Source organism: Chroicocephalus ridibundus, chromosome 1, assembly GCF_963924245.1.
Source record: "Chroicocephalus ridibundus chromosome 1, bChrRid1.1, whole genome shotgun sequence".
Lineage (NCBI taxonomy): Eukaryota > Metazoa > Chordata > Aves > Charadriiformes > Laridae > Chroicocephalus > Chroicocephalus ridibundus.
In genome coordinates, this window is record NC_086284.1 from 161,727,386 (window position 1) to 161,754,188 (window position 26,803).

Sequence of the window (26,803 nt, forward strand, 5' to 3'; positions counted from 1 at the left end):
TTAAAAGATATTTCCTCGTTGCCCTTCTGCAGCTGATGCCACATCACAGCCTGATCGGAGGGTCCCTGCATGACCAATAGGGTGATTTCATATTCTACAGTCCTTTATAATGTAATACTTCTGGTGACACATGGTGCCTATGATCTGCTCCCAAGCTGGGTGTTCTCTGTAAACACAATCTGTAAAGGATCCCTGAAGACTGAACACAGTATAGAACCATTAGAGCTGATAAAGGATTAACGATGTACCTCTAGTTAAAAGCTTGGGAGGGGATAGAGTGCTACCTATGTCTGGCTTGCAGGCAGGAAGGTGACATAATTCCTTTGCAACCTTAGAGAAAGAGATCAAATGAATTTTTTTCATATGTATTTATAGAATCAAAGACATTTTTGAAGAAAGAATCTTCTTATTTTAAGTAGCATATGAAGTTCACTGTTACAATGGAGGAATTAATAGAGGAGGAAGTTTTGTTCAACCTTTTTCACACTCATAAATCATAGCAAATATGAACATTTTAAACAAAACAGTATTCTCAAAGGACAATATCAGAAAAAAAACAAGCATTCTGAAAAATAAAGAGATAATCAGGAAATATGAGAATCTTTTGCTAATGCAATGCATGACCACTCTGTGCTGCCCTATGAGGTGGTGTGACTGTGCTGTAAAAAAGGGCATTGGATGGCTCCGAAAAGCACCTGTCCTTTCCCATCTGCTGCATAAAAGCAGAAAAACAATGATATCTCCTAGAGGGTGTGATATTGATCTGGTGTAAAAGATATGAGGATCATCAACTTCAAGAAAAGTTTTTAGGACAAGAGGAAGCTTTTGAGCAACTTGGCAGCTGGACAATTTAGAATGTTAATGGCAGGACTCCACACTTATGAATCAAGTCAAGTTACTGCGGAAAAGTTAAAATGGAAAAATGCCCATACTTCAGGAGCTTTTAAAATTAGTATATTGTTCACGGAGGTGGCAGGACTGTTTGGAGACCAGGCCAAAGTCTCCTGACTTCATCCATGCCATGCTCAGTTCAAGCCAGCTGAGGTCTGGTAATGAGATGGAGTGTTTTCAGGCATGACATGTGTCTGGGTATTTTTTTCTCTGGTGGTGACGGTAATGGGGGTATTTCTTTCTCTCTTTCTTTTTTTTCCCCTCCCTCCCTCTCTCCCTTCCTTCCTTCCTTTCCTCTTTCTCTCTCTCTGTTTTTTGGCCAGCAGTTCCTGTAGTTTGGTGAAGCCCTTCTGTACTACTTAAATTCAGGTGCTTTTCTCAATTCAGAAGCAGCATCTGCCAGCACCCGTCATCCCTCACAATGAAATGTGATCAGAAGGGAAGTGAATTTGCCTTTAGTTCATTTGCAGCAACACCCTACGCCTCTTGAAGTAATATCCCAAAGTGTTTTTATCTCAGTCTCTGCAGCTAGCTCCGGGATGGTCCTTTCCAGCCACAAGCTTGACTTGTGAAAGGAAAATTATATTGCCAATACGCTCCTGATGTAAACTGCAGTGAGTATCTATGGAAGCAGAAGGTCGTTCTCTCTCCTGAAACTTAACCAAGAAACTCGGCTTAACATCTTTACTTTTCAAAGAATGGGTTCTTTAGATATTGCAAGAAAGCTAGCTTCATCCGCAAAAAATGCAACCATCTCTTGCAGCGCAGTGCCCCCTAGCACTGTCTCTACACATTCATGCAGGATTGAGGGAAGAAGGCCACTTTGCTCAGTCAACAACACCTGCAGGACGTGGCTTTCCCTGGGAATTTTCACACCAACTATTGACCCAGCCCAGTCATGCTTAGCTTGTGGGATCCGACAAGATCACAGCATGAAGTGGTGTGACTGCCCAGTAAAGCAGAGAGATCCTTAATTGTGTTCAGCAGTGTGTTCTTGGTGGAAGAGCATAGATTTCTTTATTTGGTGACATTAACCAAATGTGAACTTTAATTTTCTCATATGAAGATTAAGGTCTTTATTTTCTCCTTTTTTCTCTGCTACCTTTTTTTTATGGCCGTATAAGGCTTAAAGTTTTATCTAGGCAAAGGAGCTGAATGCTAGTTTTTATTTTATTTTTTCCCTTTGCAATTTCTCCCATGCAGACAGGGCAGAGAGTGGGAATTCAGATACAGTTCTCCTTTCAGTTCTTCCATTGACTTTCTGTCTTACTTTGACCCCAGTATAAAAATTTTATCATATAAATAAACACTTAGAACCCCTGCCTGGATCTTCCAGAGTGCACTTTCCTGGTAGGTCTCAAAGGAAAGAGGCTAATATCGAATATCTAATAGATATTAACAGAGGATAATATAAAATATATTTATTTAAAGATGATAAAATGAATGTGCAGGCAGGTTAAATAATTTAACCAGGGCCTCCCAGTAGGCCACTGGCCAGACTGAGCTTTCCTGAGTATTATTTACCTGTGATTTACAAATATCAAGCACTATGGTTTTTGTGTATGAAATGTACACTTTAAGTGGCAAATAAGTATTGTTATTATTGTACAGTATTCAGTCCTGATTGAAAATCCTGCATCCCTACTACTACAGAGAAGTCCATCTCTTTTTCAAAAGAATATCTAGGTGTCAAAAAAGCAGGTGAATCAGCTAAGTCCTAACTGATCGAATACGGGTACTACTACTCCAGGCAATGCTAATCCATGCATTACAAAATTTCCGGATCACCTCTCAAATACTGATATAAAAGACAGTGGTAAGCCTTGACACACAGACAGCCTGCACACATCCCTTCCAAACAGATGTGCCCCGCCACTGGATCAAGCTCCTGAAAAACAATGGCAGATTATTTCTCTGGGTTGTATCCGAAAAGTGAACTAGATCCTGTAATCAGCACAAACCCTATGTTACTTTAACAAGCTTGGTCAGTCTCACTGTAAACAAGCTACTTCCATGCCTTGGAGGGCCCTGTGTAACTTCATTAACTCCTAGCCCCCTTCCTCTCCCTTTTCCGAAACTGAGAAGATCACTGAAGGGTTTGTTTTTCAGTCTCTTCTGAATGTGTCCTGCATCTGTGTATTATAGCCACTCTTAGCATTCACACAGCACCCAACATTTTTAAAGTTTATTACAAAGCATTCAGCTTGTTAGTCCTCAGGACACGCAGGAAAGGTGTTATTATAGAAATGGAGAAACATAGTCAGAGGAGTTACTTGGACAGAGAGTGAAGGAAGGTGGTGCCGGAACTGTGATTACAATCTAGTTGTGTGTGGGCCAAACTCTCTCTTATTTACACCAGCGTCAGGTTATGGAATAACTCTGCTTCTCTCAGATACTAATCTGAGATGTTGATAGACCAGGTGTATCATGGTGTTGGTGATATCAAACTTTTAACAACAACAAAGGAAAAATGAAAGTGCCGGACACACCTCATTTTTCTTCTGTGTTACTTTGCTGAGGTCGGTGGAGTTGTTCCTTGTTTACACCCAGTGAAACTGAAATGACAGTCCAGTCTGACAGATTCAACTTCAGCTGTAGTAGCTTGAGCAGACAGTCCAAGTACTTAAGGAGGTTTTTGCATAGGGTTTCTCATATTGCAATTTGGAGCCCAATGATTCAGACATTGCTTTACCTAAATCCAATGTCCTGTTTAATACCCTGCCTCATACATACTTATATGGCCCATTACCATCTAATTTTTTCAGTGTATTCACTAAGACACATTCCTGAGAAGCTCCCATCACTGTTATCCCCATTACCCAGATTGAGATTTGAAGCACAGTGAGGCGAAGCTGTCACACAGGTCGTCTCTGTCACAGCAAGGGGGTAGGAACCTGCGTTTCCCACTGTTAGCGTTGTAACCTCGATCTCTACTAGCAACACCCATCTTGAAGCTTTTGTGTGCCAATGCTCCAAATAAAAGCCTGTGTTTCCATAAGACTGGAGGTTTTAATCTTATATGGATGGTATGATTAAAGAAAAGGTGTAGGCAGGCTGTGCCTCACCCAGATGGAGCAGAATTGTAAGTCTAAAGACTTAGCTGACTATTTAGAAATTTAGGACAGCTGGTCCCTGGCCTTTAATACCAGCATAATTTATAACTAGACATGCTTAAGTCTTGTAAACCCCGTGGAAAGTACTCTGACATTATATACACGGGTTTGATACTGTGATTAATCACCCTTCAGTCCCCTTTGCAGGATAATAAGGCTGTCTGTATCTTGCAGCTGGCAATCTCCTTCCTTACAGTCCCAGCTCTTCTATAACATTTACATTTCTACAGCTGATAGAAATTTACGTTTCCAAAAGGGGATAAAGGAAAACAAAACAAACAGGACTTTTCTATAAATTCCACGAAAGCTGCTCTGCTAAAATATACTTTGAGATTAAATGTTGGGAGCGCCTGGGTAGATACAACACTGCTTTTTCCAGCTCAGTTTTAGCAGTTTATGACCCCTTTCTGACCAAAAGCCCTGAGAAGGGTAAGTGATGGGTGGCAGTGGTGGTGTGACAGAAGAAGGAGCATTTGAGCAGGATTAAAAACCACAAGATGAAATCCTGAGTTGCAGTTCAGCTCAGTCTTGTCCTTTTCCTCCATCCTCTCTGCCCTGCCTATTGAAAGACGAAAAGAAGCAACACACCATGCTCCTCTCGTGTTTTCCAAAAGCCGTTGAGAATACCATTTCACCTCCTCCAGTTCAAAACCAGCTTGCAAAGAGCCGAGATAGCTTAGAGGGAAACAGGCCAAGCTTCCCAAGCCCACAACAAACCCCGAGGTGCGGAGCGGCTGAGGGGAGGCTGGTTCCGACTTGGGGCGAGAAGGGAACTCCACGGGGCCAGACCCGGCCGGGCACCGACGGCCGCGGCACGGATACTCGCCGATCCCTCGGAGGTACGACTAGTTTTAAGGAGTTTCAACCCCCGCTCGGCGGCACTAGCGGCGTGAGGGAACGGGCACCTCTCCTCAGGGCAGCCGTTACCTGCTCCACCGCCCGCGAGACGCCCAACCGCCACCCGCCCGCGCGCGGCGCTCCCCGCACTATTCCCTATAAGGCGCTGAAGCGGCGGCCGCGGCCCCGCCCTACCCCGCCGGCCTCTCCCGCCGATGAGGTAATGCGGGGCTCCCATTGGTCGGGGGCGGCGGCGCCCCCGGAGCCCGAGAGGGCGCGATCGAGGCTATAACTCGGCGCACCGGCCCCGCCGCGGCGCAGCGCAGCTCCGCATCGCACCGCGTACCTTCAGCTGCTCGACCTGCCCGTGCCGTCAAGCTTTGCGCCGTCCCGCCGAGCGAAGGCTGCGCTGCCGAGGCCAGCGGGAGAGAAAGAAAGGGAGAGAGAGGCAGGCAGGCAGGCAGGCAGGCAGGCAGGCGGTGGCGGGCTGTTAGGAAGCGAGAATAAAGTCAGGCGAACAAAACCGGCGGCCGCAGAAGTGAGGAGGCACCTCGGGGAGGGGTGGGCAACATGACGGCGTGGCTGAGCTTCCTCGTCGTGTTCCTCTGCGGCTGGAACCTGCGGGACTTGGTGGTGGAGGCGTGCACTTGCGTCCCCATCCACCCGCAGGACGCTTTCTGCAACTCCGACATCGGTAAGTGCCGCCGGGCGGCGGCTCTACCTCGCCCCGCGGCTGACGGCCCCGCCGGGGCTGGGAAGGTTCCCCGAGGGGGGACCCGAGGCCCCTCGCTTTGGGGAGGCGGCACCTGCCCCGCCGGTGCGAAGCCCGCGCCTCTAGAAAGTTCCGCGGGAGCCTGAGGGGGGTGCGGGCGGCAGCCGGGCTGTCACCTTCGTCCTGCGAGTGACACCGTAAAAACAGAGGTGGGGTGGGTTGAACCGGGGAGGGGTGACATGACCTCTCAAGGTGGGTATGGCTCGGGTGCGGTACGCCTGGGCTAGTGAGAGGAGAGGTGTGTGGTGGCAGACCCCTGCCCAGCCCTCCTGAGGGGCGTTGGGGGGCCAGGCGTCCCACAGCGGCAGGCCCCGTCCCGCAGCAGCAGCGGCGGTGGCAGCAGCCTCTCTGATCTTTGCAGCTGTGGGAGGTGCGTGAACGTGCATGCCTTTTTTTTTTTTTTTTTTTTGGAAAGGTGAAACACTTTTATTGGATCCTTGCAGATGCTCTCTGCTATGGGCTTTAGCATCCCTAAAGGTTTTTACTACACTTAACTTTACGTGGGGGACAGGGGAATACCCAAAATCTCTTAGAGGAAGAGGTAAGGGAGGCTCTGGACTGAAGTTCTTTGGTTTGCTTGTAGCCAAGGGTGGTTAACCAAATACAGTTGCTGCTTGGTAAGTGTCCTGTGGCAAAGTACATGAAACCAGTTAGTGGTGTCCTTTGAGTTAATACCGGACACATGTTCACGTAACAGTAAATACAGGCTGTCACTTCAGCAATCGTGAGTGGACTGCGTGAGCGAAGCCTTGTGCTTCTGTGGATTGTCTTAGCACAGTGTAAAACGGGTTGGGGGACTTTGCACTGCTGCTACCCACACAGTACTGACTCCAAGTGGAGTCTGCAAAAAAATCCACCTGGCAGCTGCTATGGAAGTCAAACAGAAAATAATTCTCACTGCAGCAGAACACCCATTGCTATGAACCCTGCCAGTGGCTCTTTCAAGTTAGCCAAGTTTATGGGCAAAAAAACCTCTCTTGCCTTTAATTCTTCTACAGAAACTGCAGTTATGCCTGGTTAGTCATGTCTAGTTTATATAGTGTATCTGCTCTTGAATGCAAAAAAAAAGCATTACACGTTAGAAGTACTGGGAAGGTTACAGTTTGTTTCAGTGGTGATAGCCTGGAAAATATTTATAAAATAGTTTTATACTGGGTAATTCTTCCAGGAAACTGCAGTATTAAAAGTTCTGTTGCCATTTTCATAGTTTGGATCAACGAGCGTGCCACCTAAGTGGCAAGTGCCAGAGAGATTGTCCTTTCTGTGAAACTGAGACTGGGAAACCATTTTTCCACAGCTAAAGCTGATGACAGCATGTGGCGTTTATTAGCTATGTTTTTGGGAGAAGGTCTACTTGCTCCTATTAGGTCGTGTTATACTAGATTAAGGGTAGTTTTTAGTTTAATTCAACTTCTTAAGCTGGCGTTAAATAAATTTCTGTTATAAATACACACTGACAGTATATTTTTGCTAGAGGTGTGACTAGGAGTATGGTAAACTATAAAGTTTCTTATAACAGTGCTCCTAAACTTTAGGGCACAAAGATTTTCTGGTTTCTACCCTGATTTCTTGTTGAGTTCAAAGTAGTCTCCTTCATCTCTCCTTTCTCTGTTCTGGACTCTTCCTTGTATCTCATGCCTTGACTTTGCTCTGAGACATAGTAGTTCAAATAGTTGATGTCAGCAGGGCTGTCATGCCTTCAGATGTCATGGCAATACAAAGGAGGAGAAGCAGAAGGGGAAAGAGCAACTCATTCTAGTAGATGACTTAAATGCAGGTTTGTTTAAGACCGCAGTTCTGTGTGCTGGGTTAAAGCAAGAGTAAATCCTTACATTTGCTAGAACTGTCTGGAAAATGTGATGTTTGTGCAGGCTGATTTTAGTAAATGCTGTCGTGTTCTTCATGTGCTGAAAGGGCAAAAATCACATTAAAGCTTTCTGGCTCTGTAGGAGTTAATCATCTCCATGGAGACTGATGGCAGTGTACTAGTGTAGTGTTTAGACAGACTAAACTACACGCTGGGTTATAAAACACATTGTGAGGAAGAAAGGGACTTGGCAGCAAGTTTTTATCGCTCTTGAAACTCCTGCAAAAATACCAGCTAAAAGGGAGGAGTCAATGCAATAAGGGCTGTAGCAAATGAGCTTTTTAAAATAGCCCCTAAAACAATACAAGAAATTAACTAGCTAGGTGGCAGCCTAGGAGAGGCTTTTCATCTTCAGAGCACTGAATGTTGAAGAAGGAGAAAACTTTTAGTTTAGGAGTGTAATGCAACGTCTTACTGTTGGTCTTTCATGCCTAGCCGGTGAAGTCCTACTCTTAAGTTTATTCTCTTTTCCCTTAATCTGATCTCACTAGACATTTAATTTTTGATCTTCCTGTGGCTCAGTTCTGATACAGCCTCCCAACTCTGCAGTCATTAGAAGGTTTTAATCTCTACAGAAACAGATGCTCAAATAAATCCATTGGAAAGGGCAGGATTTCAATATGTACACCCTTTGAAACTGAAGGTTGTGGTCTTCTAAAGGAAGCTTGGACTCCATACGCAACAATAATTTTTTTACTTTATTAAAAAAAGGAGGGGGGGGAGCGGAAAGAGGAACTACTGCCAGACTGGTCACAAGGGGGTCTTTTTGCTCAGCCTGAGTGTTCCAGCATGATGAATGGAGCAAAAGTGAAAAGGTGTGTCTCATTTGGCCCTCTGAGATCAATCAATAATAAAATTGCTGTTTTAACTTTTGGCTTTCTTTCTTTAACTGGATCGATAAGTGCCAGAAGAGGCAGTACAATAATTAGACAAACAGCAACTGCTATGACTTGCCATCTGAACTTTGCTTCCTCCACTCCCACCTCCTGCCTACGACCCCTTCCAGATGTGAATATTTTTCTTTTGTTTGAATTAAGGGACCTTTTGAAAGAACAGACACCAGGCATGCTTTGTTCCATTGTGACAAAGCTGTGACATTTCCAGCTGGACATAGCTGACGTGAAAAGGGCTTGTTTGTCCTTTTTTTTGCAGGAGCAGCAGGAACTTTTGAGCTTGGCTGCTGAATGTTGCATTCACAGGTTTTGAAAAACACCTCCTGCCTAGTCCCCTCTGCCCCACTTTTCCTTCCAAAAAAAAAAAAAAAGAGAAAAATATGCGAAATTTCAGGCTGGATTTTGACAAACCAGTCTGCAAGTGATAAAGTACTTTGTCAGCTCCACACCTATCTCACTTTAATCTTGTGCATATACCTCAGAAAAGAGCTATGGCACTACTAGCTGTTTCTTACCTCAGTTCAAAGGAGCTCAAAATAACATTTCTTTCTATAGTTTGTGTTGGGAGAAATATCTGCAATTTCAGCAAGGATGCCAGTGGGTCCCTTTTCCCTTCTAAATAACCTCACTGTTGGTGAATTGGAGTTGGGCAAGCTTTGAGGAGATGAAGGTAAGCTCTTAGAGTCCCTTGTTGTCAGGGAAGCCATCCATTCCTCCATCCTGCCATACCCATAGCACTGAGTTCACAACACCTGCAGTGGCGAACCTCCTTTGAACTGAGAATGAGATACAAGAAGAGCAAGAGACAGCAGAGAAGAAGGAAGCTCATGAATTTGTTTGGCCCGAAGTCTAAGTACCTAACTGAATACCTGACCTTTTGCTTTCACTGTTTTCCTTTAATTGCTCATTCCACCTTCTCACTAATAAGTCAAAAGATACACGCAGAACAACTTGATCATAGATGAGATTTTGAATATGCATTCTTTGCCTTAACGTAGACTCTGTAGTGAGGTCACATGTGCTGTCTTATCCTTTAAGGCAGACAAGTAAGGTCTGCCAAATTAACTTAAAAGTTAAAATAAATCAGCTCAAATTAATTATTATATCAATTATTATACCAATCTTTTGTGTTGAGATGAATTTCAAACAAATTCATGCATGATAATGGTTGTAAGTGTTGTATCCACTTTGGAATCAGGCTTCTGTTGAGGAAGTAATGATATGGTTTCATTTTTAGACTGCACTTCCCTTTGAGGCATTTTAGAGGCAGGAAATCTGAGAAGTGCCCCTTAAAGCTTTAAAAAAAAAAAAAGGCATTCATAGGAATTCCATTTTTGTGGGGAAAAAACCTGAAATTTGTTTAACTTTTATGGAATTACAGTGTCCATGGTGGAAAGAGGGTGTTCCCTGTGCTTGGTCGTGTCTTCTGACAGAAAGATGATCATTCTAAACTGAATTGTTCTATTTAATAGAAGTAGAAATAGAAGTTGCTTATTTGTTGTTTCTGTTGGTTATTTGCAATTAAAGTCCATAGGAGAGTAGAGAGATCACCTTGTGGCTTCTGGAGTTTGTCATTTCTCCAAACGTATGTATTAAAAAAAAAAAAAAAAATGTGGCGGAAATTAGTGTTTGGAAGATGTAATGCAGTATGCTATATAAGGCTCCTTTGGTATCTTGTTACTATTGCTTATGCTTACTCCAGATTTCCTGCAGGAAGTAACTCCAGCAAGACCTCTGAGCCAGTGGAGAGACAGATGTTCTAACCTTGAGTGTTAGAGCTCCTTGCTTTATGTAAACGTTTCTTTCATTCTTATTTTCACTGATTTCTCACCTGTTCTTGAGAACTCTCCACTTGCCAACTGCTCCTCTAATGTTTCTGGGAAGAAGTGGGCTGGTGGAACATAGTTATGTACTGCCATATGCAGTACTAGCGTGTTTAGTTTAGCAAAACTTTTCATCTGGGGTGGGAAAGGGCCTGCTTGGTTCATATCTTTTATTCAGGATGAGCAGATTTGGTTGTTTGACGTAGAAGCAGCATAAGGTGACACATTTATTCTCAGCTTCATAAGCGGACTTCACACTTTCCAAGACACTAAGAGCAGTTAATCCTGGCCTTTCAGAGTCTCTGAGATACGGCAACTGGATTGGCATCTGATGAAATGGATCTCTGTACTCATGCATAATCCCACTAACAGTCATGGTGGGTGGGATCAAGAATCTTTAGTAGGATCATGCAGTGAGTCACCTTGGACTTACTTGGGTGTTAAAGCTGTTAAGCTGAAAACTTAGTTTTCTGATGTAACAATGTTGTCTGAGGTCATTTTTCTTTTTCCTCACAGCTCCAATACCATGTGGTACTTTTACGTAGCCCAACCAAGCATGCGTCACTGAAGCAAAGAGCCTGTTTGGTCTGGGCAGGAGGTCTTGTAATTAAATGAAACTTCCACCACATGCTTGCTGGAAGTTCATAGGAGCTAGTAAACCTGAGAGAGAGGACAGCTTGGTTTGAGTTAGCAGGCAAGGCCAGACGTGCTGTGCTTGCCAGCTCTGAACCAGGCTAAGTTGAGGGAGTAACGTCTGGAGTGCATGTGGCTGAATTTCCTTTTAATGATGAGATTTTGGGGTTTTTTTTGGTTCAAGATAAAGAGGCTTTTGCTCTGTTGTGCTCCTTATTACTCTAGACTTTCAGGGTGTGATTCTGTCTTTCATATGACATTATAAATTGGAGGCAACTTAAATGATACTGGTGAAACGACACTAGTGTAAAAGATAAAGGAAAAATTGGGCCTTCAGGCACCAATTAGTTAAGCAAATGCAGAGTTCATTAAACTTAAAGGCCTACAGTAGCTTGTCTAAACCTGAAGAACCTCTACATGTGACACTTGGAATGTTACTGGTGTAACTTTAATGGACTGTTAACTGCTCTTTAAGCTAACTACACCTTACATAGACTTCTCTGAGACAAGGCTGATCAGGGCAGCTGACTTTATTTGGAACTGTTGCAAGACTGTCTTAACTTTTCCTCAGCTTTGTAGCACTGAACACTTGTTGCAAATAGCAGAGCTAAAGGTCAACCTCTTTGGTAACCCTCTGTGTTTGAGCACTTGGGGCACAGAGGAGGGAGGCACACTGCTGAGACTCTTCCTCTAAACAACATACCTGAAAGCACATCAAAATTATCAGTGCTTTGCCCACTGGTGACTCCGCTACCAGTGTTATATGCCCGTAGTGAGCTAGGTACTTCTTTAAAACCAGGGTTAAACTGGATTTGCTTTGGAATAAGTTGAGAAAAGAATGTTAACCAGTGAATTTCAAATTTCTGCTGTTTGAAAGTATTAGGCTGGTGCTTGGCCTAAGGCAAATGAGACCAAGGTGGATTACAGGGATTTACACTCTCTTATGCTAGATCTAAAATCTGCCCAGTTATCAATATGGAAAGGAAATAGTGGACGAGCCTTGAAACTTGTGCAAAGCAGGTGCGGTGCCACTGGTCTCAGCAGTTTTTTTACCATCCTGTATCAGAGTTGGATTTGACTTGATGGTTTCAGATTTCTAAGAGGAATGTTAAAAACACTAGAGAGCTTAAAACTATTGTTAAAAAAAAAAAGTTAACCTTCTACTGTAATGTGAAGTAGTTCCCTTGAGTGACCAGAGTGAAGATTTAGTGCTTTAACTGACAATGTCTAATAACAGAAAAATGCAAGTAGTTTTACATAACCCTGATTATTTTATTTATTCAATGTTTCTGCCAGCTAGAAAAGATTCTGGGAGTCTTTTGGAAACAAGATAGAAGTCTCTTGAGTTGCGTGCTGGTAAAATAAATGTTGACTATGAATAGTCCAAATTCCTGCTAGTGTTTATATAAGAACTTTCCAAAGGGCAATTTCAGCCCTTAGAAACAGCATACAGGCAATAAAAGTTAAATAGCAGGGACGCATATGCAAAAATAACACCAAACCTCATCAAATATCGGCAGCAGCTTGACTGAGATGTAGAATTTCATCTTTATCTTAGGAAGAAAGGAGGTGATTTGGGGTGTCCCTCCTGGGACTGAAATATGCCAGGAGCCATCAGAGAGCAGTGCTTGGGGAGAATGTCGAGGAGGCCATTGTCAACTTGGGGATAAGGTCTTGGGTTGTGCTTGGGGTGAACTAGCGGTCTGTGTCAGTGGGCTCAGCTCTGAAAATTTCCGTCTTTGTTACAGGTGGAGAAAGAGGATGATCACAGCAATAGGCCCAATGGGAAACTTGTAATGGGAGAAGGTATTTAGGAGATGTAGGAGTGGCAAAGGCCCTTAAAAGACTAGTCTTGGAATACAAGGAGGACAAAGATTACTGGAGAAGGGAGAGATGCTGTATGGAAGCATTGATGAAGAACTAGATACAGGCTGGTCGAGCTAAGAAGAATCATGAGCTGTGACACTTGACAGGCCACCCCATCTGAAACTATGTGGGACATGTCCAATGTGAATCTAATCCATCCAGGAGAATAAATGGGTACTGTGGCTTCAGGGAACATGTAAGTAGGAGAACCCATATAAAACAACCCGATGCTCTACTGATTGATCTCTGACAGCCTGTAGCGTGTTTGTTTCTGACTGGCAATCAAGGCTCAGGCTTTGAAAAAGCTGGGTGGACTGGCCATGGACTGAGCACATGTGCTTTATGCTCTCTGGACTCTAGCCAAGCTGTCGCCTTCCTCCATTCAGATGAATGCAAAGTTCCTTCAAATAGCCCTTCAAGAAGTGCAGGTTGCATGGGTGTGTGTGCAGGTCTTGGGCTCCTTTTATTTTCGCCAGGTGAGTTAAAGGAAAATACAGTTTAGCTGGAAAATGCTGCAGATTGTGCAGCAGGAAAAGCAAATGAAATTAAGCCAGATATAACATACTGTCAAAAGGTACTTCTGATATACGTGAGGTAGTAAGCTGACCCACTGCAATTAGGATATAAAAGGCGAGCGTGCAAACAGCAGAGCCATCATTGTTCAACGTGTAGTTGTTATTGATTCTGGACAAAAATACACACTCTAACAAAAAATCTACAATCTTCCATAATTACCCAGCTGTTGTTTAAGTGTCAGAGCATTGTAATCCTGCTGGTTCTTAAGAGCTTAGAAATGGTTTATTGGGGAGGTAAAGAAAGGTATGTGAAAGGGCCCAAGGATGAAAAGAGACCCCCTAGATTTTTTCCTTCTTAATTCCTTGATTTGGATGTGAAAAGGCCCAGGTTTCTGCTCACCTGCCTGACCACTGGTACTTCAGCAAAGTGGATATAACTTGCACCAAATTTGCACAATGCTTGCATGGATAGTAATGGCTACACCAGGTGCAACAGTATGAAGGTAACACTTCTTGCTCCCTGGTGGTTCATGTTTAAAAAAAAATAATAAAAAAATCCCGCAACAGCACATAGGAAACAGGAGTATTTCTATTCCACAGGGCCATGTTCAAAATGACTCAAGCTCCTCCTGGCCTAGACTGAAGGACATGAATTTTAACTCCCTTATGCTATATTGTAAATACAGTATGGGAACTTCAACATCTGTTTCCTTTTCTCTGTGTTTCCCTCTGTATTGGGTGTTACTGCAGTGCAGCCTGCAGGGAGGCCTGCTGGCATTTTGTTAGTCTGTTAATTTTCTATAGAAGAGCACTGGAGCATTTGTTCAGACAAGTTCAATCTCTCATGCTCAGTGAATACATGAACAAGCAAAGATCTTGCTCCTCCGACGTTTAATTAGCCCTCTCAAATTTCTTGAATCAGCTGTAAATAGGAAGCTGTCCCCCTAGTGAGACGATTTTGGTGTTGGTCCCCAAATAGTTAAAATATAAGGGGAAAAAATGTGCTTGCTTGTACCAAGACAGGAAAACCACAGAAGGGAAAACTTCCACTTGACTTTGAAAGACAGGAAATGGCTGGTGTTGGAAGGGCAACAGGTAGAGGAGGAGAGATCCAGAGGATATCTGTAGAAAACCAGCTATTCCCCAGACACTTCTCCTTCAGTTCCACGTTCTTTTGGGGGAAGGAGTCCCAGGCTGGCCCCACTGTTCCAAGCCCTTTATACACTTTCCAAACACCCGCCCCAGTTTCCTACTTCCTGCCTCTTCTGACACTGCTATAAATATCCTGCCTGCCTTTAATAGGTCTGGAGAAATGCACGTTGCAGGTTAAAGGGGATTGAGGTGACAGTATGAAACAGCCTTTAGACCCGCCCTTGTGAACTGCGTGATTGCTGGGTCCTCTGCTTTAACTTGTGAAGTGTGAGGTTGCTGGGTTCCCTGCCTTAAATTTCCTTGAGAAAACGAAGGGGGTCCTTTAAGAGTGAAGCAGTCCTCCTGTTTATCATACTCACCTCTGGACTAGGATACATGGGCCTGTTTCTAAGTAAACAATTTCCTCCAATAAATAATATACTGTGTATGGCACAGAGCTAAAAGCTGAAAAATTCTGGTATTTGGGAGAAGGGAGGGTGGGGAAAAGAGGTTTAAGAAGGAACAGGAGACATGTGTTGAGGGACCACACTGCATGGAAAAGTATAGCATTTGCAATAATGAATACCTTAAATGCACTGGTGAAGAGGATCAGTCCAAGAGGAAATAAAACAACAAAGTGACCCCTGGGGCACTTAAGTAGCCATCATGTACAGTACTTCAATAGCCACAAAATACAGGGCGCCCTCCCGTAGTATCCTGCAGGGCAAAAATCACAAACCCAGAGAAGCGTGGGAAGACAAGAGCAGCAGTTCCTGTGCAAGAGCCTCAGTGTTGCAAAGGATGCTGCTGGGTGTAAGGGCAGGATGAGTTCTTAAGCCCCTTGTTTTACTCCTCTAAATATGAAGAGCAGCACCTGTCCCCTTTTTCTTTTTTTTTTTTTCCCAAGGGGCTGGGGGATTAAGGATTTACTTGGTTATTTCCTTAGAGGATCAAGATAAAAAGGAGACTTCAATAAGTCTGTTTCTATCTTCTTTACAGGCAGTAGATTTTCAAAAGATTTAAGCAGCTGTTCTGCTTTTCCCCCACTGTGTAATAGTTTGCAGCTTTACAGAGAAGCACAGAAATAGAGGATTCCACAATGTCAGACAGAACTCCGAGGTGGGACTTCAAGAGATCCCAAATTATCACTGGAAGGTTTTAATGGAACATTATCCATTCAGAGAGAAGCTCCACTAGACCTGGTGGCAAACAGCCAATGACCCTTATCAGTATGTTGCCTTTAACACCTTTGCTTTGGAACAATCGCCCTGCAGCAGAACCTGTGATGGTGAGTCATATGCATCATCCAGCTCGGCTGGAGCGCTGATGATGATAAGATACACCTCCCAGAAGCCTCATGTGGAATAGTCTTTACTTTCCCATAGCCCCGTTCTGTGGCTGTCATCCTAATTCCTTGTTGTTAGAGATTGATTAAAACTCTGCAGTTTTAAGTTCCTTCCAAAACTCTTTAAAGGCATTTGTTATTTTAACTCTGGAGAGTCTATTTTCGTTATCAGGATGAATGTCTAATCTACCTCCCACATGCATTCTAAGTTGCAGCTATCTCTTGAGTTTCCCAGTGTATTCTCGTTTGCTCTTTTTCTGCTTGACTGGGAGGCCAACGGATGGGAATCATGTATTTACTCATATTTTGTTCTGAGGATTCTCCTCGTGCCAAATAATTACACGGCTATAAAGCTAGGACTAATAAATCCTTGTGTTACAGAGCCGTATGTCCCTCTGTGTTGTGTGATTTAGCAGGCGCCTGCTGGAGTAGCACTGCCAGCTTGCTCCCAAAGAGACTTGTCCTTTCCAACAGACTTGACAGTTTTGAAAAAACAGCAAGCAAAGTGGGAAATGGGTCCTTACTGGCCTTTATTCCTATGCCATGTTTAAATTTGTTGAAGAAACAGCATAGACTGAAAGAAGCAGACAACACCTGTGTATTTGGCTGAATGGGAAACAAAGCTTTCACTAGTAACGGAAAGTTTTCAAGCCAATAGGTTCCTTCCTGTCAGTGGAAGATCTCATGTTTGTTTCTGAATGCCCTTCTCATACCGATTTCCTCCAGTACTAATGGCTATTGGAAGAGGTAGGGGAAAGGAAAACACTGGCTTTTTCTTTCCTGCTTGTCTCAGAAGCTCTTTTCCTGTTTGTCTTTTGCAGTATGGCAGCTTGGGCCATTGACGTAAACTTTGTTCTTTGTGCTGTTCAAAGCTCCCCTCTTCTGAATTTGACAACATTACCTACACACATCCTGACTAGGCTGCATTTTTGATAGGACAGGAGAGTGAACAGAACAGAGTCCTAGGGTGATAGTTGTCTTGGCACACCTCGGGGTTCACATTTTTGTGCAGGCTTTATATTTGTTCATCAAGCACGTGGCGGGGCTCCTTCCAGCATATATTCCTCAATATATATGTGGACCAACAAGGAAAGACTGAGCGAAGTTGTTGTTGAAAGATTATTGTGGTGGTGCTTTGAGGCAGCACCACCAGGTTACACTGTAGAAAAATATGGAAAAGGCAGTTTTTGTTCCAAAAAATACCCAGAGTCCTGAATGGGTGGGAAAGAATTCAAGGGAGTTTTCTAAGAGAAGCTGCTTAGCCCACTTAGACTTCCTTCTCCATGAGAGCTCACAACAGCCATCTTGACTGGGACAATTAGAACCGAAATGCTGATGCATGTTGTTTCCCCTCTGAATTTTGGACTATATCTCTTTATTCTATTTTCTTTTTTTCTCATGAGAACATCTCCACTAGAGTTGCTGCAACAGCTGTGTTGTCATAAACATACTGAAATTCAGTAATGTGGACAACCAGTGGACACTGGAATCAATAGAGTTATAATGGTTAAAATAAAAAAAAAAAATCTCATTTTTGTATTCCCAGAGTAATTTCCCTTGGCAAAGACCAAGCACTGCATGGAACTGTAGACTCATGAGCTAGCTACATATTTGCCTGCCAATTTAATAGCAAGACCAAGCAGGATTTGTGTTCCTTTCACCTAGAAAAGAAAAACTACATTTTGGTGAGATTTCACTATAAATATTAGTGGTTTCAGCCCCATTTTTGCTTTAGAATGTATTGTCAGCAAAGCTACAGCTGACAGGATCAGGCAATGCCGGTCTGATTTCTGTAGAAGCAGTAATGCTTCAACTATTCCAGGTTGTATTTCTTCCCTGCCCTCTTTGGAAGGTGGCAGGGGAATCCTTACTGGTCTTGCTGCATTTTCACTAAAATCCCTTAGCAGAAAATATTACTGCAAACTGTGGCAATGAGAATGTAATCTGTGGCTGTTTTGCATAGTTAGATAATTTATTGTTTTTGTTTTTAAGCCAACTTGTGCGTCTCTGAGTCTAGCACTGCTCCAAACCTTATTAATAGCAGTCCATGTCATTTTAGAGGTTTTATCTTTTCATTATTATTTCATACATGCTCATTTCTGGATTTGCTAATATGCACTTGCACTTCCTCAGCTTCCTTGCTTGTGGAAGGAAGCAGTGGAAGGAACAGCGTGCACCCATAGCCTGGTTTTGTCAACTGGGCTTCTGCTTATCCCACAGAATATTAGAAGCAAACACGAAACTATACATTGGTAAGCCACGCGTTTGATTTTTCCCAGGGGAAAAAAAGCCATGTAACTATTCTTAGTTGGTGTATTAAGTGTGAAATTAAGCAGTTCCAAGGGGATGAACAACTGCTATTCAGAGGGAGTGCCTTTGTGCTTCTGTCTTCTCCGAGCTACAGCAGTTCAGTGTTCTTGACTCAGTGTTTCCCTTGGGGTAGCGGAAAATCGGAGCTGAGCAAGGCTGCTAAAAACCCAGGCTTAGACGTGTGCCTCGTGTGCGTGTGTGTACATCTTGCAGTTCAGTGATGACCCTGATGACTTCTTGAACTTTTAATGACAATGCAGCTGTCTGTTCATGGTGCTAATTAACCCAAAAGCTGATTCCTCCCTCCCCCTCGTTATCCATTCTGTGAATGAGATGTGAAAACAAGACAACGACTTTTCCCGTGCCCTTAGGGCTGTCTGAGCCTGGCAGCAGTGACCTTGCTTGAGTAGAACTGAAAGAGCTGCTGCGCAGTGGCCCATACTCCTTTTTAATGGGTTATTAAAATTCCACCTCTCCCTCTCCCTCCAGTCCTGTTACAGTTTGGAGTGAAGGCACTTAGGGGAAAACAGCTGCAGGAATAACTTTCCCTCTTTTCTTTCGGAAAGGCAGAGACAGCTGTTCAGTCCGTAAGTCTAGGGATTCCACCACTACTTATTTAGGGCCTGATCCTGTTCCAGTTAAAAACGGTGGAAAGATTCCCACTGGGTTCAACAGGCAGTTGAAGGCAGCAGCTTCAGGAAGCAGCCTGCAATCAAACAATACTGCTTCAAAATGTTGGAAACGGCTAGAAAGGAAAAAGAGAGTAGGAAGGCATTTGTCACTGAGTTGACTTGCTGACTTGCCTGCAGTCTCAAAGTACAAGCACTCAGCAAGCCAATGTTTTACTTGAGGAACAGGTTAAATTACTGTTTGTGGTATCCTAAGTCACTCTTTAAAGATAGCTCTAGTATGTCTATGTTCATTTACAGTCTGCTGTGTTGACAGACTTTTATTGGCACAGTGAATTAAAGGACTGATCTCTGATGTTGAATGCTTATTTTAGTTTGGATACTCTTGGAGATCATAAAGGATAATGGCTTACTTTTTGAAATTATGCCAGTTCTCAGCACCTGCATCTCTCATTGGTATGAATTTACTTGCTGGCTCTGAAAAATGAGGGGGAAAATGGAATTTACTCTTGCTTCTGTCATTGGAGCTTGTTGTTGTCACCTCTGATTTATACAGTGAAAGAGGAGTCTAGAAACTTGCTGTAGAGGGTCAGAATTTCTGTTCCATAGAGAATTTTGAAATGGTAGAAATTTATTCAATCTGAAATGTGAGAGAAAATGAAAATATCAGAATCTTCAGCATGGAATTTTCTGGAAAAAGTGATTCTGGTGCATCTGAATCTAATGTTTTGAAGGGTTAATTCAAAATGTCTGTTTTGAACGAAGGTGTCATTTCACATCAACATTTAGACTTCGGGTGCAGTTGAAGAGACATGCTGATTCAGGATGAAAATAGCTCTCAGTTTTTCTGAGAAGAAAAATAAAAAACAATTTTGCTGAAGTTGATGCTTTCCTTAGAAATTTGTGACTTAAGTAAAACCACGTTTCCTGACAGGAAAAAGCATTTCCAGAAACATTTCTACCAGTCCTATCCCTGATGGTATAACAGTAACAGCCTCCCCTTCTGGAAGTGCTGATTTTGATCAGGTTATTCACTATGTCTCAAGCTGGGAGAGATTCCAGTTCATTAGTCATTGGGGTTTATAGTTAGCTTTTTCTGAATTCTGAGAATTCTTTTTAAAATACAAATCTACATACCCTTTGCTTACTCCAGTCCTTGGCAATGGGCAGTTCTCCTTGGGTTTGCTGCATTAATGAACAAACAAGTTTGTGGTATTGCTGCTGCCACTGGACTGAGACGAGGTATTTCCCCTTGTGTTTCTGTTTGTTCCCTCCCTGTCAATGTTTAAACGTACTTACACCTGTGTTCCAGGTGCAAACTTAACTGGAGCCCTGAAAAGTTGGCTCTTGGGAGGATGGTTCATTACTTTGCCAAAATAGTCCTGTTGCAGCAATATCTCAGGAGACCTAGACAGGCAGGAAGCAGTCAGGCTCGGTGTATACCCTGGAAATGATTACCCTTATCTGTAAATGTTCAGGAAACTCAGTGTCCAGAGAACTTCTGCCTCCCAAAACAGTTAATGGGCCTTAGAGCGTGTAGAAATAGCAATCACTGTGCCAGGGCAGCTGTGAAGTGACTATTCAACCATGCTTTCTGACCTTTTCTTTTTTTTTCCTAAAAAGTTACAAGGACACCTAAGAAGTGATAGCTGAATGCAGGCTTAATTCCCCCACATTGGCTTTATGAAAGTTTTTGGTAAGAATATTTTACGAAGCTCTCAAACTCAGTAGCACAGATGAGCTATCTGACTGGTAGGTTCACTAAGTAAATCTCCATCAGATTCACGTGGTCAGACTTGAGAATTTTCATATAAAACCCACTCATTAGTAATACTGACTAGGAATAAAACAGTATGGGTTAGTCTTGGATGTGTATAAATAGCTGTTGTGAAAAAACAAAGTCAACAATTGGTGGTAGACAGGCACTGTTAACCATTTGGTGTGTTCTCTGTGCTTAGGGGAGTCTAGCTAAGAGTCATATCTCATTAAAATTTCATTGGGAGCACCAGGATGCATATGAGCATCCAAGGAATGACACACAACTTCTGGAAATCTATTCTGATTATGACCTATTGGGCTGTTCATGAACATGAAATTTTGGTGATGAAAAGTCTGTATGAAGGAAGTTTGGGTAATAGAAGAACGAGATGGTTATACTGTTTCACACTCTACTGCAGTTTCTATGGAACAACTCTGGCCAGTCTGTCAGTAGGACAGTCAGGGAGTTTCTGAGAAAACTGTTTGAAGAACAAAAGTAACTGGCCAGTGTCTGCCTTTCCTTTCTGCTGTCAGTGCTCTGTGTCATTGCACAGGGAAAATCCCATGTCTTCAGAGCCAGAGGATGTACAGTATTTATGTTACTCATGTAAAGAGTTGTTGCTTATAGATGTTCTTAGACTTCGAGGTCTTCTCATTACCTCTTTCATGAGATGTCTCATATCACACTTCTTTTTTTTTTTTTTTTTTTTTTTTTTTTTTAACTTACTCCAACAACAAATCAACACTAAATTCTTCTGGCCTTCAATATCCTTTTGAAGCACCAAAATGAAGGACGATGTTTTGGAACACAGTTATGACAGGGCACTGCATGGGATCCTGGAGAGTTCTGGGTAGGTGAGCTAATTGGCTGGTATGAGGTTTGCCCTGATGTTGTCCTGACCTTGACCTTATTCTAAGTGGGAATCGTGGTACATGAGCCTGATTGAGGACTTGGGGAGTTTTTCTACTTGCTTTAATGAACACTGAATCAGGATCCAAGTGCTACACCTAAGTCTTTACATGGTGCTCAGACTCCAGGGTGAAATTCTTCATGTAACTAAGCTGAGGTACATAGTGTTAATGACAGCGGTTACATAACAGACATTAATAAAAAGGGCAATTTGAAAATTCCTTAAGCATTATGATAAACCAGAACTGTGTCATGGACATGTCCAGTGTACGTGAACAGTCTGCAGAGGCTGTCAGCTTCTGAACAGTTTATAATGGCTCAAGAATGGCGGACAAAGGTACTGGCTTCTCACAGGAGAAGTGTTTGAATGCAGGTTTAATTCCAGGGTCCGGCAATCCTAATAGTAGGTCCTGTCAGGTCCAGTGCAAGTAGGAACAGCGGAGCAGCACATATAGGCTTGACCTGGTTAAATATGTATACCTCTTTGGCACGGACAGCTGCTTAGCCTATCAGTTTAATGCAAGTTTTCTAATGCAGGAAGGAATTTGCAGGCCCACCCAGTACCCTTGAAATCTATACATGTTCCCAAACAGTTCTTCCTCTCTAGCTCCTACGTGCAAAGTTGAGTGTAAACCATGTGATCAGTGGAGTGCAGCCTCCTCGCAGAATGCTGGCACCCGTCCCAGCTGGGCGAGGTGCTGAAGCAAGGAGAATCCTCTGAAGTAAGTTGCTGAAGCAGGGAGTGTCCAGGCCTGTGGCTTTTGATACTCCCTGTTTTGAAAGGTTTACATGGGCTGTCAGAGCTGCCTTATTTCTAATGTGCATCAGAAAACTGCTTTCAGATGTTCTCTTTAGCGGGACTCTCCTTCCTCCTCCTCCTGTTGGACCATTTGGATGTGAGCTCCCTGTGTGTCCATGGATTGCATGGTGGGTTAAGGAAGACTAATAAACACGCTGATTTAGCTCAAGAATTTTCTGTAGCCTCCTTGAAAAATACAGTGATGAATTTATTATGTTTTTTAACTCTGGATATCGTGCACAGGAAATCTGCTGCTAAGAAGCAAAGACACGCCAGTTCTAGGTATCTGGCTTTGCAGATGTCTCGCTAGTATGAGAAATGCAAAGTAGCATCTACCAGGTTCAAGCTCTGGACATTCGATATATGTATAGTTGAGTGCTGGATCAGAGCATCTTTCCCCCTTCCTCTTGTGATGTGTGCGGGCAGTCTCTTGGCTGCTTGGTGAAGATAGTGGTTTTATTCTAAGAACCAGATAATCAAGCTGCAACACAACAGCTTGCAGAAGGAATGACCGTATCCCAATAGAGCAACTTATCTACAGCTTTACAGGCTGAGGACTTTTCTTTCTCAGCAAAACTGAAAATTCCTGGGAAACTGGCAGTCAAAAAGAAAAAAAATGTAACAAAAGGGTGCCTCTACACTGCCTCTTCAGCCTCAGGTCTCCTCACTGTGTACCCATTTTGATGTACACGTAAAAGCATCATTATTTGAATACTTGCAGCAACAGACATGACATTTGGGGACTGTATATTACCGCTGCGTAGGATCAACAGTACTTTATTCCTTAAGCAGTGCCTGTGACCTCAAGGGAGTAAAAGTCTGCCCCATGTGAATCAGAATGGGATTTCTGTGATTGTAGTCAGTTATTTAAAATACCATTTGATCCATTTTAATCACTCTAGCACTCGTTCTTGTAGCGTATTATCATGATCTGTAGAAATGGAACAGCCTCACTTGCAACTGTATCACTAAATAACAGGCGAAGGAGATGTTTTCTTCTTGCAGAGGCTGCACCCCTAACTGTACTACTTTAGGCAATTCATCTCTCATCATATGCTCCAATTTGCTTTCCATGTTACTGCTCACTTGATGGGTTGGGAAACGATCAATGCCAGATGCACATTCCTTTCAGGCAGTAAATGCTCCTGCAGCAGTAAGCCATGTGCACCAGCTCCTTGTTTCATTAAAATCACATATGGTTTCCATTTGCCCCTAATTGGTCTCACTTCAGCTCTGCCATATTCTCCAAGTGGAACACTTAGACCTGTGGCTCCTTCGAACAATTCCAAAGAGCTATGAGAAACCAGAGCCTTGTCTGTCTCAGCCTGGCTTTCCCTCATCCTATATGTACTGTGTCTAGAAGTACTTGATCTGGAAGTGAGGACTCAGTTAAATCTTATTGCATAGATATTATGTAGACCAAAAGAAAATAGAAAAGATGTTTTGAGCTGAGCGTTGCCTGACCAGCTTTGAGTCATATGCTTGTTATTTTTATCCACCGTTGTAAGCTGGCTTAGGAAGTGCTTTTGTGTGTTGGTTTTGACAACCGTCTTTCCAACACTGCTAACCTTGGCTGAAAGCAGTTCTTTCTTTGGCCGTTGTCAGTGGCACAAAATGAGGCAAAATGCACTCTGCTGAAAACATCCCTTGGAGAGAGGTGCAAGGTGCCTCTCTACTGTACTTTGTTTATGAGGCACTCCCTTCCCCTCCCTCCACTTGCATCACTTTTCCTTCCTTTACTAATAAATATTCAGGTGGAAAGTTAAAAAAAAAAAAGCCTGCCAAAAAGGAGACAGAGAAATGTCTAGTTGGCAGGAATGGCATTGGTTTCTCTTTTTATTTTACCAGAGGTTTCTCAATGCTGTAGACATGCTTATTATGTAGTCTGCAGTGTTTTGCTTCCATCCGTAGCAAACCTAGAATATTTTGTTGATGCAAGCTGTGAGACTAACTGAGAGATGTGTGTAATTCCTGTGACTCGACTCACTCTGTGCCTATTCTAGCTAATCTCTTGTGCCTGCCTGGCTTCCCCGAGTTTAGTAGGTGTAATAGCTAGTAACAACAGACGTTGGTTTGGTTTTTTTTCTTCCTTTAGCTTCTCTGTGTTTATCACAAGCTATTTCCTGAAGCTAGTTTCCCTTGTTGTGAAACATACCATCTAGACATGGATCTAAAAGATTTTACATGTAAATGGATATAACTGCATTTTAGATCCCCCCTTTCTTCCTCCTCCTTTTAGTCTTTCCTCCATTCTCCCAACAGACTATCCATGTATGATGGGAAAGCATACATGAGGAGTTGGATGCAGGGGCACTGCTGGGCAGCTGAAGAGTCTTCAAGCAAATTGCATATAGGAACCTGAATGAAATGTCTAGAAGATAATTCACTGTTTCTTATCCAACAGAGACCTCCTTTCTGATTCTAGTGTATTTCAAAGGGAGCTTGGGCTTCCATAGGGATATGGATGGATCCATATGGATGCACCATATGGAGAGGGAGAAAAATGCTTTCTACTGCTCCCTTCAGAAAAATTGTACCCACTTAATAAGCTACAGGTGAAATGCCAAGCACAAACCAAGTTCTGCTTGTTTTATGCAACCTTGTGTCTTTAATTTGTGGTCTTGTTGGGAGGATTAACTTTCTCACAAGTAAAGCCCTTCTAGAGCAGTTTATACTTTTGAAATGATGGTAGGTCTGATGCAATCATAATCTTGTGTGAAAGAGTTGTATCACTCCTTATTTTGTCGTGTTGGAAATGCACTACAGCGTGTTGTGCAAACAGACTCTCAGTGGCAAGGAAGTCTGCAAGGATGGGAAACCTGGTTAATACTTAGCAAGTGCTTAGCAATCGTGATCAGTTGTTTTAGGCAGAGCTTGGCCCTGGGTGAAGCCATTTAATTGCCTTTCACTTTTTTTGGGTGGCCTTCAAACAGCGTTGCTCTGCCACAGACAGGGAAAGGTTTTTTTGATCTGTTAAACAAAGCCCAAAAGTAAATGTCATAGTTCTGGTTAGAAAATGGGAAGGAAAGATATCTGGGTGTCTTGCCTTCCTGTTTTTATGTAGACTTTCATTGTTAGTCAAAACGTTCCAACACACCTGTTGAAGTAAGCACAAGTCCTTGCCAGTGCGATATTTATGGGGCAACTGTCTGAATGGAAGAGATGATTGGTGTCAAGAAGGTGCTCTTTCTTGGTCAGTGTTCCTGAGAGTGCTTTGAAAAGGCAAGAGGTCAAGATTTGGACTGCCAGTACTGGGAGCTAGTTTGTTGCTGAGGGGTATGAAAGGAAGCCAGCCAGCAGTGAACCTCTTACTACCTTTTTTTGCTTTCTTGATGAGGTTCTCTGGTGATGCTGTGTACCAGCACAGCTGGATTTGGCTTCTTCCAAGACAAAGAGGTTTGCTTTGCTCTTGTGGCTTTGGCTGGAAGTCATGATGGAATGAGGCAAGAGGAAGCTCCTCTACTGTATTTTTTCAGCCTTCTTGCGCTTTGCAAGAAGTTTTCAAATTCAGTACTCTTAATTTGTAAAATAATTCTATTTTGGTTATGTAGGAGGAGGTGACTTTCAGTACAGACAGATCATCAAACAGACTGGAGACTTCTATCTGTTTTTTTCCCTCTTAATGAATCCCCTGCTGTCATCAGCATTTCCCTCTCCATTCCGCTTTGCTGTAGAAGTGGAGGAATGGGTGAGAGGCTGCTTTCTTGTCCCCCTTCCAAAGCAGATCCCACCCACTTGCTGCTCATACATGCCTACAGCCACCAGGCAGTTTAATAGAGCTTCCCAAGAGGCTGCGTATAGCTGGGCCAGACTTCCAGTCCAAAGGACCCAATCCACTTGTAGTTATGGCCCTCTGCTTTAAGGGAAGCCAAGAGCGTTGGTAATAATTGCTAACAGATCAGCCAGGGGGGAGTGGGAAAAGGAACGCAGCTCATGAGAGAGAGTGAGCAAGACAGCCACAGCAATTTTGTCTTTGTAGCAGCACCATCATCACCAACGCTAGAAAAATCTGTGTATAAAAGCATCCTGCCTTGACCAGGTTAGGAGACACACCCATAAATGCCAGAATAAATGAATACCTCAGTATGTTCAGGTCTTAGCCCTGCATGATGTGAGCCCTCCAGCATGTACCAGCACAGTAAGGAGTTTTTGTGAGACAGGCTGAGTAAGAGAACTGCTAATAAAGTTGGTAAAAAGTTCTTAGTGTATTGCTTTTGGAAGTGAGCCCTTCCACAGTCTTTGGATGAATAAAATCGCAACCAGCCCCCTATGTCTAATGTCAAGGCGGCATTTCCAAGTGCACCATTCTGTTGGGGGTTGGTTTTGCTGTCCAGTTCCTAGTGCAGTCAGTGGCCTCAGGATAGAAGGAGCCTTTCTTCAGCCTCCTGGTCACTTTGCTGCTCCCAATGTATTTTATTTTGCCGCTATTTGGATGTCAAAGAATGGACTGGCAGAATAACTTGTCCCCTGTGTCTCCATTAGTAAACAACACGAATCCTCCACATCCTTCACTCGCTTAAATGCAGTGAGCATGCATCTCAGCCAAACCTCTCACTTAAAAATACTCATATTGCACACCAATAAAATAAATTCTTGAAACAATAACGAGAAGTGTAGCGTTTGTTACTTGCCTGAGCCATTCATGATAATTGGTTACAAGGGAGATGGGTTTGGAGCAAATCCTGGTCTCTAAAGGGTGTATGCCTGCAGT

At 43.1% G+C, this 26,803-nt stretch overlaps 2 protein-coding genes across 2 annotated transcripts in view; one reads left to right on the forward strand and one right to left on the reverse strand.

The window, feature by feature from the left end:
- SYN3 (synapsin III) overlaps positions 1–26,803 on the reverse strand; it is a 200,390-nt gene that overhangs the window by 86,607 nt on the left and 86,980 nt on the right. The window lies entirely within an intron of this gene.
- TIMP3 (TIMP metallopeptidase inhibitor 3) overlaps positions 5,113–26,803 on the forward strand; it is a 39,208-nt gene continuing 17,517 nt past the window's right edge. The window contains exon 1 of the mRNA XM_063321554.1: positions 5,113–5,535. Within this exon, the coding sequence (XP_063177624.1) occupies positions 5,412–5,535 (124 nt within the window). The 5' untranslated portion in view covers positions 5,113–5,411. The remainder of the gene's footprint in view (positions 5,536–26,803) is intronic.